This window comes from Penicillium arizonense (assembly GCF_001773325.1).
Source record: "Penicillium arizonense strain CBS 141311 chromosome Unknown PENARI_contig017, whole genome shotgun sequence".
Taxonomy (NCBI): Eukaryota; Fungi; Ascomycota; class Eurotiomycetes; order Eurotiales; family Aspergillaceae; genus Penicillium; species Penicillium arizonense.
This window is the reverse complement of record NW_019173294.1, coordinates 700212-717694: the sequence shown is the minus strand read 5'-3', so window position 1 is coordinate 717694 and position 17483 is coordinate 700212. Positions and strand designations below refer to the sequence as shown.

Genomic DNA, 17483 nt, shown 5'->3' with positions numbered 1-17483 from the left:
AAGTATGGCAACCAGCATCTCCACCACCAGGGGCCAAGATCCTCTCGGGTAGATGGGTCTATAAGCTCAAGACCGATGCCAATGGCAGACCTGCCAAGTTCAAAGCACGTTGGGTGGCCCGAGGTAATACCCAGAGAGAAGGCATTGATTATGAGGATGCGTACGCCGCCACCGGCCGCTACGAGACCCTCCGAGTACTCCTTGCAGTCATCACATTGAAGAAGCTATATTCGACGCATTTAGACGTCAATTTGGCCTATCTCAATGCGATTTTGGAAGAGGAAACGTACATGCAATACCCCGACGGTCTCGACTTTCATGGCGTCGAACCTCACGGTAATGTCTGTCGCCTTCGTAAGAGTCTATACGGCTTGCGCCAGTCAGCAGCCAATTGGTATAAGACCCTTAGCAGCTTCCTCCTTTCCAAAGGCTTCAATGCCTCATCCTCTGATCCATGTCTATACGTACGCCACGAGCAAGGGGGTGGAATTACCATCATCTTCGTCTACGTAGATGATATGTTGCTCGCATCGACGTCTCCAACAACGCTTCAGAGAGTCAAGGAAGCGATCGCTAAGCAATGGTCTATTTCAGACCTAGGTGAAGTCTCTCACTACCTTAGCCTGAAGATCCAACGTGACCGTGAAGCCGGAATCATGAAAATAGGCCAAAAAGCCTATATTGACAAGTTTCCTGACGTCCCAGCAACCTCTCCAAGACCTTTCATCCCATTCAGTCCTAGCACCGAGCTTAGGAAAGCCGATGAACCGGCAAACCGTGAAAACGTGAAGACCTACCAGTCTCTCACCGGTAGTCTAATTTACGCCAGCACGGTCTCACGTCCTGATCTCTCCCTAGCGCTTGGGATGCTCACGAAGCATAACCTCAAACCCCACGATCCTCACTTCTCCGCCGTCTACCAAGCCGTCCAGTACGCTAAGCGAACCAGCAACCTTACGATAACCTACGGACGGCCGAAAACGAGTGGTAATACTGGTTTTGAGGACGGATACGGGTTCTGGGGGTGCGTGGACGCGTCATTTGCATCGGATCCTGACACCATGAGAAGCCGTACAGGATAGGTATTCTACCTCGCTGGCGGTCCAATTTCTTGGGCTTCGAAGCAGCAATCCTGCATCACGAAGTCATCAGCCGAAGCAGAGTATTACGCTCTCTCAGACGCAGGAAGCCAGGGTGTATGGCTTCATCGCTTGCTCGTCGATCTACAGGCAGTGAAAGCGTCGGAACCAATTCGCCTGTACAGCGACAGCCAATCCGCGATTTCCATGGCTAAAACCTCAAGGCATCACTCGAGAAGCCGCCACATTGAGACTCATTACCATTGGATCCGCGAGAGAGTTGAAGAAGGCAAAATACGACTCTCTCACGTCGCTGGCGTCTACAATATTGCTGATGGTCTCACCAAGCCATTAGCAAGACCTGCATTCGAAGCATTCCGCGACGCGCTAGCATTGCGAAAGGCGTTTTGAAGGACATGATAGCTTCAATACTGAGGGGGTGTGTTGAGATTCATGGCCTCTCCAGGCATCTCCAGGCATGAAATGCCTGCTTCGCCAAGCATGAAGCTCATGATCAGCATTGACCTACCATGTAGAGTATAGTTCAGGAGAAATGCTTCTCATTAAATAGGATCTCTCTCTCATGGAGAGAGAGATCAGACTTAAACCACCTCGTTGGCTCTTGGCAATAGCTTCCTAGCATCATTCATCGTATTCTCCATTCAAATTTCAACATACTTAAATGCAAGTATTCTGGCATGATATCGTTAATATATCCTAATCGGGTCACGCCAAGTATCTACGCGCAATTCTGAGACGTTGCCCTAACTTTATCCCCAGAAATTGTAGACCGGGATTGGAATACGTATATATTTCAATTGCGAGGGAAAAAGGAAAAAGTTCCGAATCAAATGACGTTGAAGATCTCAAATGATCCTCGAGAGGTGTTGTTATCGAGCACCCCTGTCATGTACTGAGTACCTAGCATATGCAGGGTAACACCCAGAAAACGAAGTACCAAGTACCTGGCGGACCTGTTTTGGTCTAGATCGCCGATCCCATTAACGCGACCTCCATGCACCACCGCAAGGATCGAGAAAAACATACACAAACACGTAAAAAAGAAGGCCAAAATGAGCACCACAAACCCTCTAGAAGCAGTAAACCAGTTAATAGCCTATGTTCAAATACATGAAGTTCTAAAGAAATCGCTGTTTTAGGCCCCGCCCGTGTCTAGACCGCCCCCATCGAACTAACGGAAAATCCCCTCTCCCCTCCTTCACTCCGGACATTCTTCTTGAGATATATGGTGGATGTTCTTCTGATTCATCCAGCCATGGTTGTTGTCCTCAGCTAAATCAACAAAGAAAGGACAAAGATCCCTGAATTCCCCTTACCACATGGACTATGCCCGACACGCCCGAGCCGGATGCCTCCAATCCTGTGCAACGTCCCACCATGCCCTTCCCCTCCTGCAAATCCGAGTGCATCCCTGATCTGAACGTACGTGACGACGACGTGCAACTCGACTCGGGAACATGGAACGACGGTGCCCAGACCACTGCTATTGAGCATCTGGTCACGCTCAAACAGGGGTTGAGGACGTCCGACACCGAGCTGTTCTGGAAACGGCTCATGGAAGATATCACCTCGATCACAAAAGCCCAGTATGGATTCGTGGCCCGGAGGGTGCACGGAGGTGAGCCCATGCCAGAACTATGCGGGCGGCGCCCGTCGCTGTTTGGCGCGGCTTTCTACTACAACGATGGCTATCAGACAGTTGGTTTGCAGCGAAACAGGTATTTCGCAGGCGGAAACCCTTTGTTGCACATGGACCACGAACGTCCTTGTTTGATTCCTGAAAACCTCAGCTCGTTGGTATCATTCGGCGACGATCAACTCCCATTTAGCGCCGATGGCTATTTGGCGATTCCACTATTTTCGGCTGGAAAGTGCCTGGCGCACCTCGGGTTGATGTGGTCGAAAGATGGTCTTCGGAATCGAAATCTATCCTGGTCTTTTCTGGAGATGATTCTTCACTCGCTTGAAGACCTCATTGTGCAACGACTCCTTTCTGGCGAGGTATTAGTAAACGGCCAAACCTCGCATACTTCCGCTACGAGTACCTCAATTCCCCACCCCCATGATACCGGCATTCACGAACACTCCCATTTCAACTCCCAACCCCTCAAACCGTACGCACGAAGTTTGTCACATGAATTACGGACTCCAATGCAGGGTGTGGTAGGCATGCTCGATGTTATGCATGCCACGGTACGCGAGGCGATGGAGAGCAAGACTCCCGTTAAATCTGGTGCAATATTCCAGGCTCTTAAAGAGGGGATTGAGATGGTGCAAGATAGCGCGAGACGTGCTGTTGAGGCAGCTGACAATGTCGTTCACGCATACGATCTCAATATGCAGGTCCCTAAAACGCCGCAGCGAGAGGAAAGTGAAATCCTAGGCCAACCCGCAATTCCTTATATACCCGAAATCCCCGAAACTCGCCCGAGTATTTTCATTGAAGGAAACAACATCGCGGTCAATCCCTATAAACGACGACGCAGTCTACCACCCGAAATGAATCCAAGGCCGACACGGAAGCAGAGGCTTCGCGCGGCATCATCTCGACAAGAGCTTTCGCCTCGTAGTGAAGAAGTTAAGAATGCTGTCCACGAGAGTGACCAGATCGTCCATGCAACCCCAGCTCGCCAGATCGAAGCTGTCATGGCCGACATGGTCGATCCACGCCCGTCTCTCGCCGTTCGACGATCCGCACCTCACTTACTCTTGGAGGGCATCAACGTGAACTCAAGGGGCTCTGCTTTGCGCTTCACCAAGTTGCGGGATCTTCTTCGTTTGGTGATTAACGAGTCTCTTCACGTCGGGGGCCGACCTGATTCTGCCGTTAGCAATACAACCGATTTTGGCGAGAGGATTGAGATTCGGTCCCGGTCATCGAATGGCGAAATGTTCACCCAGGTTGTGGACTGGTCCGTGGATCCAGCACTGCCCGATACCCTTCTTGCCGATGACCGTGACCTGGCCAAACTGATTTCATGTGTCTTCCTCAACGCAATTAAATTCACCAACAACGGCACCATCACTGTGTGCGCCACTATCGACCCCAAGAGAAACGACGTCCTCATTCTTGTCCGAGATACTGGCCCCGGAATTCCAGCTGCATTCCTACCGAACCTCTTCAAAGCGTTTGCTCGCGAGGACGCATCGACCACTAGGAGCAAAGACGGTCTGGGTCTTGGTCTCCTCGTGGCCAAGGGACTCTCACGTAAGATGGGCGGTGATTTGACCTGCGAACGCTCGTCAACATCAGGGCCAGATCGTGGCTCGGAATTCCAAATTCGTATTCCTGTGAATCAAGGCGAGGCTGATGGCCGACCTGCAACTCCCAACGAACGGACTCTGACACCACCCACAATCAACGACCAAGCACGACAGGGCAGTGCTACCGGCTTCATCTCCGAGCCTTCTTCTTCCGTATCCCCTTTCATCCTCCCCCAAAATAGCCAGTTGCAGCAACCAACTCCGAGTACCTCAGACGAGAACATGTCTCAAAGCCCAACGCCCCCGCGCCGAGTATCACAACCCCGTCTACATCGAACAAACATCTCCTCTGGCGATGTATACGATAAGAAGCTCGCAGAAAAGTATCCACTACGCTTCCTTGTTGCAGAAGATAACCGAATCAACCGACGCGTTCTTGTGAACATGCTCCGCAAACTTGGCTACCGCGATGTCCTCGAAGCAGCCGACGGCAAAGAAGCAGTTCAAATCGTGCACGGTATTCTGTCTGCTGCAAAACCATCGAAGGAACCCGAAGCCGATCCCAACAACGCGCAAAGCATGCAAGGCGTAATCAATGAGCCGTGCGAGGCGACAAAGATGAAAGCCATTGATGTGGTTCTAATGGACCTCTGGATGCCAGAAATGGACGGATATGAAGCCACCTCGCGCATTCTTCAGATGGTCGATAATCACCGAGATCAACATGCCGGTTTCGAGCAACCAAATTTGAACAGCCCCGACTCGATGGAGATGGATCCAAAACCCATTAATTCTTGGGCACTCCCACCTCCTACCGTTCTGGCCGTTAGCGCAGACGTCACTGATGAGGCACTGAACCGTGCATCCAGGGTGGGAATTAAGGGCTACATGACGAAACCCTACAAACTCTCCGACCTTGAACGATTGATTCTCGAATTCTGCGGTGGCTCTAGCAAGCCCAACCTCTGAACAGCTATGTTCCGTTGATATCAGCATCAAAACATACTGCTTTCATCTTGCACAACCCTACACAAAACCCAATTGCTTTTCTGTTTGGCCCAGGGGCCTCTTATTTCGAAACAAGACAGCGAATCTCTAGGCTTTGCCTGTTATTTGCTTGCATGTCTTGCTCTTCTCTTCATGTTTAACTGCCATATACCATTTCGGCATTTTTAACACCATTTTGTTTATTACCTCCTTCTTGGATATAATGATTGATGATAAAATCTCAAGTGAACATTCTGCTATATAGCGCCATGCAATGCATATTTACCTCCATGCCCTTTTGACAAACTTTCTTTTTTTTTATCGAACTCATAGTTTGGCCTACACACGTAACATAATAATGTTACATAATTTCCCTGCTATCGATGCCATTCACAGGATAATATCAAAACAAAACCAAACTAAAGCACAAAAGATATGATACATAATTGATTTGACAGAGCAATGGGCGATTGCATTGGCTATTAAGAACATTCATATGACACATTACCACGCGTTGTCAAACCATGGTCGAAAAATGCACGTTTCGCCCTTGTCCACGACATACACCCTGATCTTAGATCGCAATGAGACTAGACTTCAGAGTTACTTGTATTATACAGTATAAGTCTTTCTGCTATTGAGCTTATAAGGCCATCGTCTCCATAATCTCATACGAGGTAGCTCATGTTTACTGGACAGCTATTAGGGAGAGAGGTTGAAAATATTCCCTTTGCTATGCTAAGCTAGGGCTAGTTCCGAGACCAAGTGAGACTTGTTTGGGGCGAGTATATACTCCATGTACGAGTACAGCTGACCTAGGGAACTTACAACGAGAAAGGAAATAGAAGAGAAAAGCTATCATTACATCCATTATCAAGATCGACATCGCTCCAAGCACACCGCAGTCTTTTTTTTTGCGTTGAAATGCTGACCCAGTCTGCTGCCTATCAATAACCCAGACATTCACACAGCCTGGAAATTATTTCAATCGCAAAGAAACAATATAAAATCGAATCCCATGGGTAACCAGTGGTCAATATTCGCGTAAACTAACGTGGCCATAGCAAATATGAAAGGGACATGCAAGGCATTAGAAACGAGGTATGTGGCAGGGAAGAAGGCAACAAATTAGGTCAACTTCTGCTTGATGAAGAATGACCGCAGATGCGAGAGTTGCCAGGCGCAAGCAGCGGAAAGGACGGCCAGCTGAATGAGAGTCCAGCGAACAACGCGAGAATTGGTAGTCTCGGACTGGTCACGGAACTCGGACTCGCGTTCCTAAACAAATCACATTAGTACATACATAGTTCATTCTGTATGAGGACCCGTAATTTGGTAGCGGATCGTAGCTGGATATGGAGATCACTTACCCGCTGGTACACCTGCTCACGGCGGATGTCGTGCAACCGGCTGTTCAGATCCTTGACCCGCTGCACAATGTCCTTCATCTTGTCCTTGTCTTCGGTTTCGATCTTGCTGGTCTCACCAATGGCAATATCAACGCTGACCTTGACAGCACCCAGAGAAGAAGACATGAAGCCGGAGGTGGCATCGGTCTCCGGCGTGAAGCAGATTCTGTGCTGGCCGGCGTCGGCAGCGGAGAAATGGAAGCGGCCAGAGTGGCTGTCGCGCTTGGAAACAACTCGGTGGTCATTGTCGAAGGTCTCTTCAACGGTGATGAGCACCTTCATGTTGTGGTCGATTGCGTAGGTGTTGGACTGAGGTTGGAGGACATGTGTCTCGAAGCGGCCTGTTTATTATTCCAATATCACGCATTAGTTTTCATTTTGATGCAGGCATAAGACATTGAGTCTTACCGGCCACAAGTGTATCCTTGGGCAAGTCCTCGAAGAAGCACTTCGTTTGCCTGCCCTCCATGTAGAAGTACAAGGCATTAGTGGGGATCAGAAGAGAGAATAGAGAGAGGAGAGTCAAGGCTGATGCCAGCCATGACGAGGATGTCCCAGAGAAAGCCATGATGAAGGAGTGGGCAATTGGAGAGTCGCTATTCCAAGTATCTCCGCGAAGGTGTCAACATCAGGGACCGTGGGACTTCACCGCCTGCCGCCTTCGGAATCCTCCCTTACCAACGGGAAACCTCTGTCGACTTGGTCTTCAATTTACTACTCCTCTGTTCTTTGTTTCATCAAGGCAAACGCGGTATTCTGTTTTCATCAGTCGCCTCATCGCGTACGATTCTTACTTCAACCCAATACGTCGAGTTATCGCGTCGCGCCAGAGCAGATTTCCCATCCGACCGAACCGCCATCATGGCCGCGGCCGCCGATGTTCGCGACATGCTGGATCTGCCCGCAGAAGGGCAGCCCAGACCACACAAGAAGCAAAAGGTGGTGGAAAAGCGACCAGGTTCGTGCCCTCCACACTGCTAGGAATGGGCCGAATGACTGACAATTTCCGTTGCAGAGGGTATCACTCGCGAACTGTACGCGCTCCTAGGCGAAAGAGCGCCCCCAATCGCGATAAATGAGAATAAATACAAAGGTCGACCAAAATGGATGAACAAATTGCGCGTCCGGCCGTGGTATGTCCTGGCTTTGGATATTGTGAGGTCTGGGCGAATGCTGATATGAGATTGTGTATAGGAGCATGGCACCGTTCACCAACAACGCTCGTTCCGATGGCCTGGTTCTACACCATTGGCAGAGAAAACACGAGTCGGCAAGACCCCCCGTAGCGGCGCCGGCACCTGAAGGGTCTCAGATGGAAGTTGATCAACCGAAGGAAGAAGCCAAAGACGATGCGCCCAAACCATCGGAGCAGGAATACGCTTTCGCCAAATACAACATCAAACCGCGGTTACCCCAGCGATACACAGACGAAGACTATGCGCGACACCTTAAAAGCGAAGACTGGTCTCGCGAGGAAACCGACTACTTGGTGGATCTGGTCACCGAATACGATATTCGATGGGTGGTCATCGCGGATCGATACGACTACCAACCGCCAATGGACACGGAGCCAGACGCCAATGCGATTGTACCAGCAAAACAGTTCCGGACAATGGAGCAGATGAAGGCACGGTACTACTACGTTGCTGCGACAATGCTTTCATTGGAACACCCACCATCCGAGATGTCGGAGGCAGAGTTTGAACTACACGAGAAGATGCTCAAGTTCGACCCAGACCGGGAACGAGATCGCAAGGAGCTGGCCGCCCTCCAGCTTAACCGCACAGCTGACGAAGTCCGTGAGGAGGCAATGCTCCTGGAGGAGCTGAAGCGCATCACTAGTAACGAACAGAGCTTCATCACCGAGCGCCGCGAACTCTACTCTCGCCTCGAGGTCCCTATCAGCGTTGGAAACACGACCATGTACCAGTCCAGCGCAGGCCTATCCCAACTCCTACAAACTCTTTTGCAAGCCGACAAGAGCAAGAAACGCCGCTCCATCCTCGGTGATGGCGCCATCCCCAGTCCCGCTGGCCAGACACCCACTCACGCCGGTGGCCTCGGCCGCGCCGAAACCCCTGTTACCCAAGCCGCAAACAAGAAGGGCTCCATGGCCTCAAGGGATACCCAACAAAACGTGCGAACCCTCACCCCAGCCGAGGAAGCCAGGTACGGCGTCCAGCACCACGAGCGTGTTACAGCAGGTGTCAACTTCCGAAGCGACCGTGCCCAGCGCCTCACCCAGGCTAAGTCCAATGTACAAACTCAAAAATTGGCCAGCGCCCTCTCCGAACTCGAGATCCCCGTCCGTCTCTTCATGCCTACCGAACGCGTATGCAAGGACTTCGAGAAACTTATCCAGTCCGTCAACCTACTACTGGATGCCCGAAAGGTCTCTGAGAAGGTTGAAAGCGAGATCCGCGTTCTCGAGGCTGCCAAGGCAGAGCGCGAGCGCAAGTACAGAGAAGCCGCTGGTATTCCAGAGCCAGAACATCCTCACCCACAGGTAAAGACCGAGGCTGAGGATGGTGACGCAGTTGTTTTGGATTCATCTGCCGGTAGTGCTCAAGCCCAGTCCACAAATGAAAATCCTGCTACACAAGGTCATGCCCACGGTGCCGAAGGGAACCACAAGCGCTCTGCTAGTGTCCTAAGTGGCGCAAGTGAGAGCAACAAGCGGCAGCGGAGATAGACCATTTGCTACTCTGTGTGCACTGGAGTTGGATGTACGATGTGTATCTGGGACGTTACCCATACTTCTTTTCTGTACGATTAATGACATTTGGCGTGGAATATATTCATAATTCAATCAACTCTGTTCCTGCGGGTAACAATAACTGCAACACAAAATCCATCACTGTAAGAATGTTTTTTGCGTGTCCAAAAACTAATATACCTCAATGAGCTCTGTCGTTTCGTTCACTATCACTCTGCTTCCACCACCAGGCTAGTCCGGCTAGCCCATTTGCTGCCACAGAATGCCCCTGGCATCTCAATGCATTCCTGATATGCACTCGCCAACTCCTCTGCCATATCGCTGCGGGTGGAGTTTGTTCGTCCCAACCGTTGATGTTCACGGTCTTCGTACTGTACCGATGAGTCCTCAGATGGCTCTTTTGGCTGGAGATTCGAGCGCCGCTGGCTTTCCCTGTTCCTGGAGAATCGCAGAATCCAACGTCCGCTTCGAGAACGTGTCGGTGTCTCTTCCACTTGGTCCGCACTCCCGTTGTTGCGGGGGTCAAGGTATACGGATTGAGGCCGATTCGTCTGATCCATCGAGAAACGGCTTTGTACGGATGGTGAGCCTGCTTGGAAAGGTTGTCTTTCTTCACTCTGGAAGCCGTTAACCTTGCTGGCCTTGATTGGCTGCGACTGCATGTCTTTGAAGAGGCTATTCTTTGTCCATCGACCCAGAAATGTTTCCGTGTCTTCGACATAATCAACACCGTTAGACAGTGTGGGTGCATTTTGCTGCTCTCGTACCGCGATTGGGCTATGAGAGCTTCCAGCGGCCATTTGATCTGTTGCTAGGTCCACCGCGAGAGGCGCGTGCCTGTGAGCTCGGACTGAACGACTTTTCATCCTTGCCCACAAATCCGGCGTTAAAATGGGCTCACCCAAGGCCTTGGTAGGGCTTTTGGGATTGGACAAGCGGTGATTATCAGGAGAATGGCAGATGAAGCCCTGTTCTGGGGAACCGGAATGAGTTGATTTTGCCATGTCGGTTCGATGCTGGAGAGACACGTTCGTCTCCCGCGTTTGGACATTACTAGGTGTCGGTTCTGGGGTCTGCTTGCGCCAACCCCCGTTTGGGAGTGGACTGTCGGTTCCATCAATATGCGATGGCTCTCTTTCAGCGTTGTCCACCATAGTATATCCGTACCCCATTCGCCGGCCTCCAGTCATCCACCCCGGACTGACCTTGCGCTGTCCTGCCATTTCACTGGACATGTCTTGATCCTGGACCAATGTCAAGTTGCTATCCCCAAACTGCTCAACGAATCTGCCCTTCGGCAACTCGGTTCTCATATATTGCTTGTTGTCGATGACAGGAGCCTTATCACGCATATCTTGATGGATGATTGGCATATTGCCTCTGGAATTTTCCGCGCAAGCTCTGAGTGATTGGGCGACTGGGGATGCCTCTCCTGAAGGGTTGCTGCTTTGGCGTGAGTAGAAAGAGGAGGCATCACGTTTGTGAAGCATTGCCTGCTTGTGAGCCTCGACACCAACGATTGTTGATGCTCCTGACTTTGCAGATGATAGCACATTTTCTTGGGACGCCATGAGCGAACCGTATCTTTTTGGATGCGCAAGATCTGACATGGATGGATTGGTTGATGTCTGTCCGGACCCCATGTCTGTCCCCGCGACTCTCTGCGAGATACCCATATCGCCCAAACGCGGTGCTCGAACTTCATGAACTGTTCTTTGAGAGCCCGGTTGCTGTCTTCTTTTGGAAACCAATATTTCTTGTGGTTGGTTGTATACAGACCCTGAAGACGCCGTGCGGTAGCCTTGGGGGTTCCCTCCCAGATATTGGGCCCAATCAGCCACAAGGCTCTGAAGGTTCTCACCACTTCTACCCACAACGCCATCCCGAGCCCGCAGATGCTCTTGACTTGACGCAATTTCTTGGCTGGGGTGGAGGCTTGGAAGAGATTTAGTGAAGGCGTCTCGGTGATCAGATCGGCCATTTCCGAGTGACGGAACAGACTGACTGCTTGTTCCCCCCGTTGAAGGTTTAGCATGAGCTCCTCGGGGCTGACCTCTCATACTTCCTGGGGGAGTGGGTATAAAATGCATGCCAAATGGAGGCCCAGGACCGTTCGGACGAGTCTGGACTCTGTTGTCAGTCCAAAGCTCTGAGTCATTCCGCTCGCGGCTTCGCTCTATCAAGTCATCCAACTCCATCCCGCGGAAAGCTGGGCTATTGGGCGATGTGCTTAAAGGCTCGAGATGCCGTGGAGTCCCAATATACTGAGCATCACTGTCATACCCCCGTGCGCTCATTAGACTGCTTCCCATGTCCCCAAATACTGACATCTCTGTGGTAGCTTTGGGTGTACTTGGCTTTGGCTTGATCCCGAACGGAAAGATGGTGCGGAGTTCTGAGGACTGTCTCGATTCTCTGGAGAACCGACGCCGCAGCCTGCGCGAAATGCTTGCAGATATTCGTTTCGGGTCTTGAGGGTGGGCAGGGCTCGTTCCTGTGGGCTCTGCAATAACTCAATGTCAGTTAGGACTCGCCAGAGCCAGACATGGGAACCTTGCCTTGCGGCACCGGGGCCTGCTCAATCTCTTGAGATCGGTCACAATTGGAGGGAGAGACAGATCGTCTATAAAGACGAGGACATATAAGAAAAAACATTACTGAAAGAATATTTACGAGATGAGGTTTGCCGTGACTGCTGCCCTTTGCTTTTGGGTTGACTTGGGAGAAGGCGCAGGTCAAACCTCTCGTGCCTTCTTAACTGCACACTCCCGCATCTATAGAGCACAGTTGCCAACAAAATGCTCTCTTTGCAATGATAATAAGTTCAATTGCGATCTCGCATCTCTATTTGCTATGTCTGTAGCTATATCTAATAAAAGAGGTGTCGAGGTTGTGGTCAGAATTGTCTAAACCTGCGCCGTTAAAAGGCGCCAAATTGGCTTTGAGGTGCTTTCTTAGCAATGCAAGTCCCATGTCTAGGCCTCACTGTTTTCGGTAACTGTTTTTGACCTCATATCTTTTGTCCGATGCCCTGACAATGACTACATCAATATGCACAGTGATCCTCAAAGCCTGCCTTAGGTCTAACAACTGCAAACGGTTTATTCCATCGGAATGGGCAGGTAATATTGAAGATTCCCAAAGTTTCCTAGAGCATATGGAAAGACACGCGCACCATTTCGGGAGGTTCTGCGAAATACTAGAGATATTCAGAACCCTCTTCAACAATGGATGGTTCATGTAGTACTTCGTCCCTGAAGAGAAGCCGTACAAGAGATATATGCCTGAAGAGTTTCCAATCAATCTTAGGGATTGGCATTATTACGTCCGTGGCACTGACGATGAGCCACAAGCTTGGACATGTGGACGCGACGTTGCAAACCCGTCGCTGAACTTTTGGCTGCCGATGAATGGGTAAGATAAATCATAAAAGCTATCATTGGAAGAAGATTGAAGAGATATATACCAGGAGCCCATCGCGTATGTCGCAGGATCTGCTGGCCATGAGACAAGCGTTCTATCACGGCAAAATTTCCTTGAGTTTGGGCTTCCCGTATACATCGAGGATGATGTTTAGCTGGATGCAAATGTCATTATCACGCACGGAGTACGATTGAAAAGGGGTCTACCTTCGAACAGGCTCGACAGTGACAAGAGACATACCACCATACCCTGTTGTAGTGGGAACACCGGCTCGAGTGATCAAAAAGGTTCCCACACCGGAGGAGATGCATGATCCAGATAGTCGATTTCGGAGCGCTGTTGCGGTATGCGGCAAATATGCCACGATCAATAATACTAGATAGGCTCTACGAAAATCAATCAACGTATGCTCTTCTTTAATTATTGTGGCTAAGAATACTCTTGTGTTTGTTTCCTTCCAAGCTGGGGATATCTTCATGCCCAAGGCAGAAACGTATACTCAACGTTTACCTCAATGGACTTGAAACGAGCAAACAAAGCAACCCGCAGCTGTCTTGGTTCGATGACAAAGGATTGTGATTCAAAGACTTGGATTTTTCTAAAGGCGGAGTGCTCCCCCTTGTCATATTTTCTCCATGACTATTTGATGCACGAAGCTAGGGGTGACACAAATTAATGAATAAACTCAGGGCTGAAAAACCTAACGAACACCCCCTATTTTTCTCATTCCGGCGTGCTGGCTCTGCAACACCCATGAAGATTCTTTTTCTCAAAGAGTTCGCTTTTTCAGCTTCACTATGCGACCCTCGGTTGGCCTCGCGGTCCAAGCTGTCTTGGCGCAGCCGCATGTTGGTATTAAGAACTTATTTGTATTGTCCGTCACGAATTGCTCAGACCCTGTGTGTAGCATGTGTTAATAAATTCGCTGACCTGAGAAAACGGCTATGCAGCGGCGACTCCTATACAAGCACCGGCTTCAATACATCTGGACCACAGCCATCGTTGTCTGATCCTCTAGGCAATCCAGTACTTGGCCAGGGCACATCGACCAATGGGCTCAATTGGGTGGGCTATACAGCGGCTGTTTACAACACCAGTCTGCTTTTAGCCTATGATTTGGCTGTATATGGCGCTACGATTGACAACAATATTGTGTCCGCTGTGCCACATGACCTTGTTTACCAAGTCGAAACTGAATTTGGCGAGCGATACTGCAAGGATGACGAGAATCCACAAGAATGGAACTCAGAAGATACTCTTTTCGCCATTTGGATCGGAATCAATGAGTGTGTTTGCCTCTCAACTTGGACTTCTATCCACCAGCCACTCGCTAATCCCAATTGATTGACAGCATAGCATTTTCCTACGAGCGAGATGATACCGATGAAGTTTTGACTTATCTTTTTCAGCGACATTTGCAACTGGCTGAGACTATGTACAACTGTGGAGCCCGTCGTTTCTTACTGATTAACGTGCCACCCGTGAGTCGCACACCAACGTACCTGAAAAAGGACGAGTGGCACCGGAACGCCCACCAGGTCATGGTAGAGAAATTCAATAACAGACTGGCCCTTGAGAAAAGGAAGTTTCAGAAAAGATTTCCGCATGTGAGTTATGGCCTTACTGAATTCAATTCCCGGATCACTAGGGAGACAGCAGAAGACTGACCTGATAATGATCAATAGTCATCAACTTCATTGTATGATTCGTGGTCATTTTTCACGGAAATACTTAATCATCCCACTGGATATGGATTTGATGCTGATACTAGCTGTATTGGGAATGGGTGTTTATGGTGGGATTCGTATCATCCCACTTCTGCTGTTCACTCATTACTCGCCCAGGATCTTCAGCACGTCATACTATCATGATCAAAGATTAAAATATATGTTCAGGAAAAAAAGCTGTAAGGTAGAATGTGACTGCGTTCGGCGTTCGGAAATATCGGGAAGATCTTCATGGTATAAATGGACATGATCACAGTGAAATATGATTCAATACAATAATTGCATTTAATAATGGCGCTCTTGATTGTGCTCATTGCTTTAAAATAAATATAGGCAGCGTGTTATCCAAGTCAAAACAAAAGAAGGTTAAGCACTTTGCCCTGGGGATGATCTCATGCACAGATTGAGCGGGCTGGGCTTCCCAAAGGGGCAATAGACAAGCCTATGTTTTATGTTGACACCAATGAGCATCACGCCTAATAAAATATCCGTCTCCAATTTACCACTTGTGTGGCTTCAATTGGTGCTATAAAAATCTCTATCTAGCTTTGGGCTACGTTTATAAAGACGCTCATCATTCTGCTCACTATTCTTACTAGCGTGATATTCGAATACTTTATATCCGTCTTCCTCCCCTGCAACGTTTCATGCAAATGCCATTTCTAGTAACCTGTTCCCAAACCGCAAAAAGTAATAGTCGGCATACACCAGACCAGTGTTGTTGCTCCGACTGAGAGAGTACTCATTGTTGTTTATTGTCGCGTTCATCAAGACGGAGTCCCAATTGCCGGCGGGAACAGCTGTCTTCCCATTCGGACTGAGCGTCAGGCTCGCCGGATCATGTGATAAAGACAGGTCAATGGTCTCCCTCACTATTTGCAGGGCGTGGTCCAAGTACGGCGACTCGCCTTGGAGAGCCTGGTGGAGCAGAAGAAGAGCATTTGCAGCCACAAGGCCGGCGGAAGTGTCCCGAGGAGGGAGCACACCATCGACCGTGGGCGCGTCAAAGTCCCAGAGAGGTACGTATGGGTGAGTGTGGGACGACTTGGAGAGTCGATTCACGAAATACTCGGCGAGACCTATAGCTGTCTGCAGAAATACAGCATCTTTAGTCCACCGATATGTCTGGATATAGCCTAGGATTCCCCAAGCTTGACCCCTAATAAAACGTCAGCCGTCTGCTTATCCGAGAGAAAGAACGATCTCCTACCGACTCCAGGTTGACCAGTCTTTGTATCCCTGGACAGTCTCTTGAAACTTGATCTGATCATTTTGTGGATCGATATTACAACAATGGAAGGTCGAGTAATTTTTGCGGACAATATTGCGCCGGACCGTGTGTGCGTGCGCCGTAGCAATGTCAATCAGCGTTTGATTTCCGGTGTGGTGGCCTGCATAAAAGAGCAGGTCCATGTCTGACTTGTCAGTCCTGAGTAAGCAGACGGGCTCAATAACTTACTACACATGCTATCGATAATGACCAAAAAGTTGGTCTCCTTATTCGTGATATTTTGGCGCTTGTTAACAAGTGAGTCCCAACTCCGCACTGCCTTGACTCGAGGGTCGAAACGCGTAGCTAGACTGTGGGCCGCCGTGACAATAGTGTCGAGGCTATCTTGATTTCCCGTCAGTTCCCAGTCTTTTTGAAAAGCTGGCATAATGAGGAAGCCCAGATCATGGGTGTTAGTCCGGAAGGCTTGTGTCTGCAGGGGTTTGGCCCACTGGCGCGAAAGGTCGAGAAGTTGATCATGGATGTCCTCTGGGTCAACGCTTCCGGTCTTCAGATGATCAGGGAATCGTACACTTCGTTCTAAGAGCTCGTACAAGGAGCCTGGAAAGAAGCCACTCGTCCATGCAGAGATGTCGCTGAAGACGTACTGTCCAATATTCGACCCGGTACTGGGAACGTAATTCGGAAATTTCCCCGGGAGCTTGTGCAATGCATCAGTACCCCGACATATTGTATTAAACAAGAATGATAAACATACCTGACTGATAGAATCCACCGCAGTACGCCAGATCTTCGCTGTAGTTGTTTCCGAGAACAACGCGGGGAGATCAATCCCTATATTTTGGTCGAATCGCCTTGATGGTGCATCAGAAGGCAAGGCAAGACCCATAGACAGGGCTGAAAGGAAAGGTAAGATATTCAGTTTCATTTTGAAGGCTTGACCACAATTAGTATACTAGGCACCCGGGCCTCTGATACTATTCAGGCAAGGTTAAATTGTGCGTAAACCTGGATGGTCTTTTCCTTGAGGTCATTGGAGATTGTTATATAACAATCGATTAATACTTCATTTGCCGAAGATTCACAGTTAGTTTGAGAGCGGGGTCAGGACGCACGAGCCCAGGTAAACAAGAAGGCAGAGAAATACAAATTACCCCACGATTCAACGTGGGGGTTGCATATCGGACTTTAATTCAAGACTATTTAGGATCGCAAGCATCCACAGCCAACCCGGAAAGTCACATCAAAATTCCCGCCAATGAATGAAATAGAGCACTGCAAGAAGTCTCGCCCTACTTGGCACCCGCGGATTGTCGGCATCGAATGGAAATATCATCGCCAAATGGAACAGCCATTAGATGCACTTCCATCCGCGTAGCGTTACATCTATTTCTAAGACCCGTTTACCCCTCAACTTTGAGGAGCATATTCCGTGCTAAACCGGTTGTTGAACAATTTTCATAACGTGAGCCCATTTGTGGAAGCCTGATCTGTTATAAGGTAAATAATCACAAGAAATAACCACCTCTCTGTGCGTTTATCTAAGTTAGTAAGCGATCCTAGGAGTCCGAGTCCCCTCATAGTGCGAGGTTTAGGCTTCGCAGTGCGACAATTAAACCAGCGGCTTACCCAATGACCTCATTAATAGACGCTCCACGATCTAGCGGGGTGACAGTCACCTCATGC

The 17483-nt window shown here is 49.5% G+C and overlaps 7 protein-coding genes across 7 annotated transcripts; 4 read left to right on the top strand and 3 right to left on the bottom strand.

The window, feature by feature from the left end:
* Window positions 1–32: 32 nt before the first annotated feature.
* PENARI_c017G02373 (uncharacterized protein) lies at window positions 33–1082 on the top strand (the record flags this gene model as incomplete). The annotated part of the gene is made up of 1 exon (XM_022634266.1): window positions 33–1082. A coding segment is annotated over one exon (1050 nt), but the record flags the coding sequence as incomplete, so codon positions are not given.
* A 1395-nt stretch (window positions 1083–2477) lies between these two features.
* On the top strand, window positions 2478–5273 carry PENARI_c017G11941 (uncharacterized protein; the record flags this gene model as incomplete). Its single annotated transcript, XM_022634451.1, has 1 exon — window positions 2478–5273. One exon carries the CDS (start codon window positions 2478–2480, stop codon window positions 5271–5273), a length of 2796 nt encoding a protein of 931 aa, XP_022485747.1.
* A 1146-nt stretch (window positions 5274–6419) lies between these two features.
* Window positions 6420–7268, bottom strand: PENARI_c017G02066 (p24 family protein; the record flags this gene model as incomplete). The annotated part of the gene is made up of 3 exons (XM_022634258.1): window positions 6420–6569; window positions 6662–7041; window positions 7109–7268. The coding sequence occupies 3 exons, from the start codon at window positions 7266–7268 to the stop codon at window positions 6420–6422; spliced, it is 690 nt and encodes a 229-aa protein (XP_022485774.1).
* A 293-nt stretch (window positions 7269–7561) lies between these two features.
* On the top strand, window positions 7562–9392 carry PENARI_c017G03403 (SANT/Myb-like DNA-binding domain-containing protein; the record flags this gene model as incomplete). Its single annotated transcript, XM_022634290.1, has 3 exons — window positions 7562–7658; window positions 7716–7833; window positions 7895–9392. The coding sequence occupies 3 exons, from the start codon at window positions 7562–7564 to the stop codon at window positions 9390–9392; spliced, it is 1713 nt and encodes a 570-aa protein (XP_022485846.1).
* Window positions 9393–9625: 233 nt separating this feature from the next.
* Window positions 9626–11746, bottom strand: PENARI_c017G00419 (uncharacterized protein; the record flags this gene model as incomplete). The annotated part of the gene is made up of 1 exon (XM_022634222.1): window positions 9626–11746. The coding sequence occupies one exon, from the start codon at window positions 11744–11746 to the stop codon at window positions 9626–9628; it is 2121 nt and encodes a 706-aa protein (XP_022485792.1).
* Window positions 11747–13636: 1890 nt separating this feature from the next.
* Window positions 13637–14506, top strand: PENARI_c017G10854 (SGNH/GDSL hydrolase family protein; the record flags this gene model as incomplete). Its single annotated transcript, XM_022634426.1, has 3 exons — window positions 13637–13713; window positions 13790–14125; window positions 14191–14506. 3 exons carry the CDS (start codon window positions 13637–13639, stop codon window positions 14504–14506), a joined length of 729 nt encoding a protein of 242 aa, XP_022485857.1.
* Window positions 14507–15211: 705 nt separating this feature from the next.
* Window positions 15212–16725, bottom strand: PENARI_c017G07385 (uncharacterized protein; the record flags this gene model as incomplete). The annotated part of the gene is made up of 4 exons (XM_022634363.1): window positions 15212–15725; window positions 15777–15981; window positions 16026–16497; window positions 16555–16725. The coding sequence occupies 4 exons, from the start codon at window positions 16723–16725 to the stop codon at window positions 15212–15214; spliced, it is 1362 nt and encodes a 453-aa protein (XP_022485892.1).
* Between the last annotated feature and the right edge of the window lie 758 nt (window positions 16726–17483).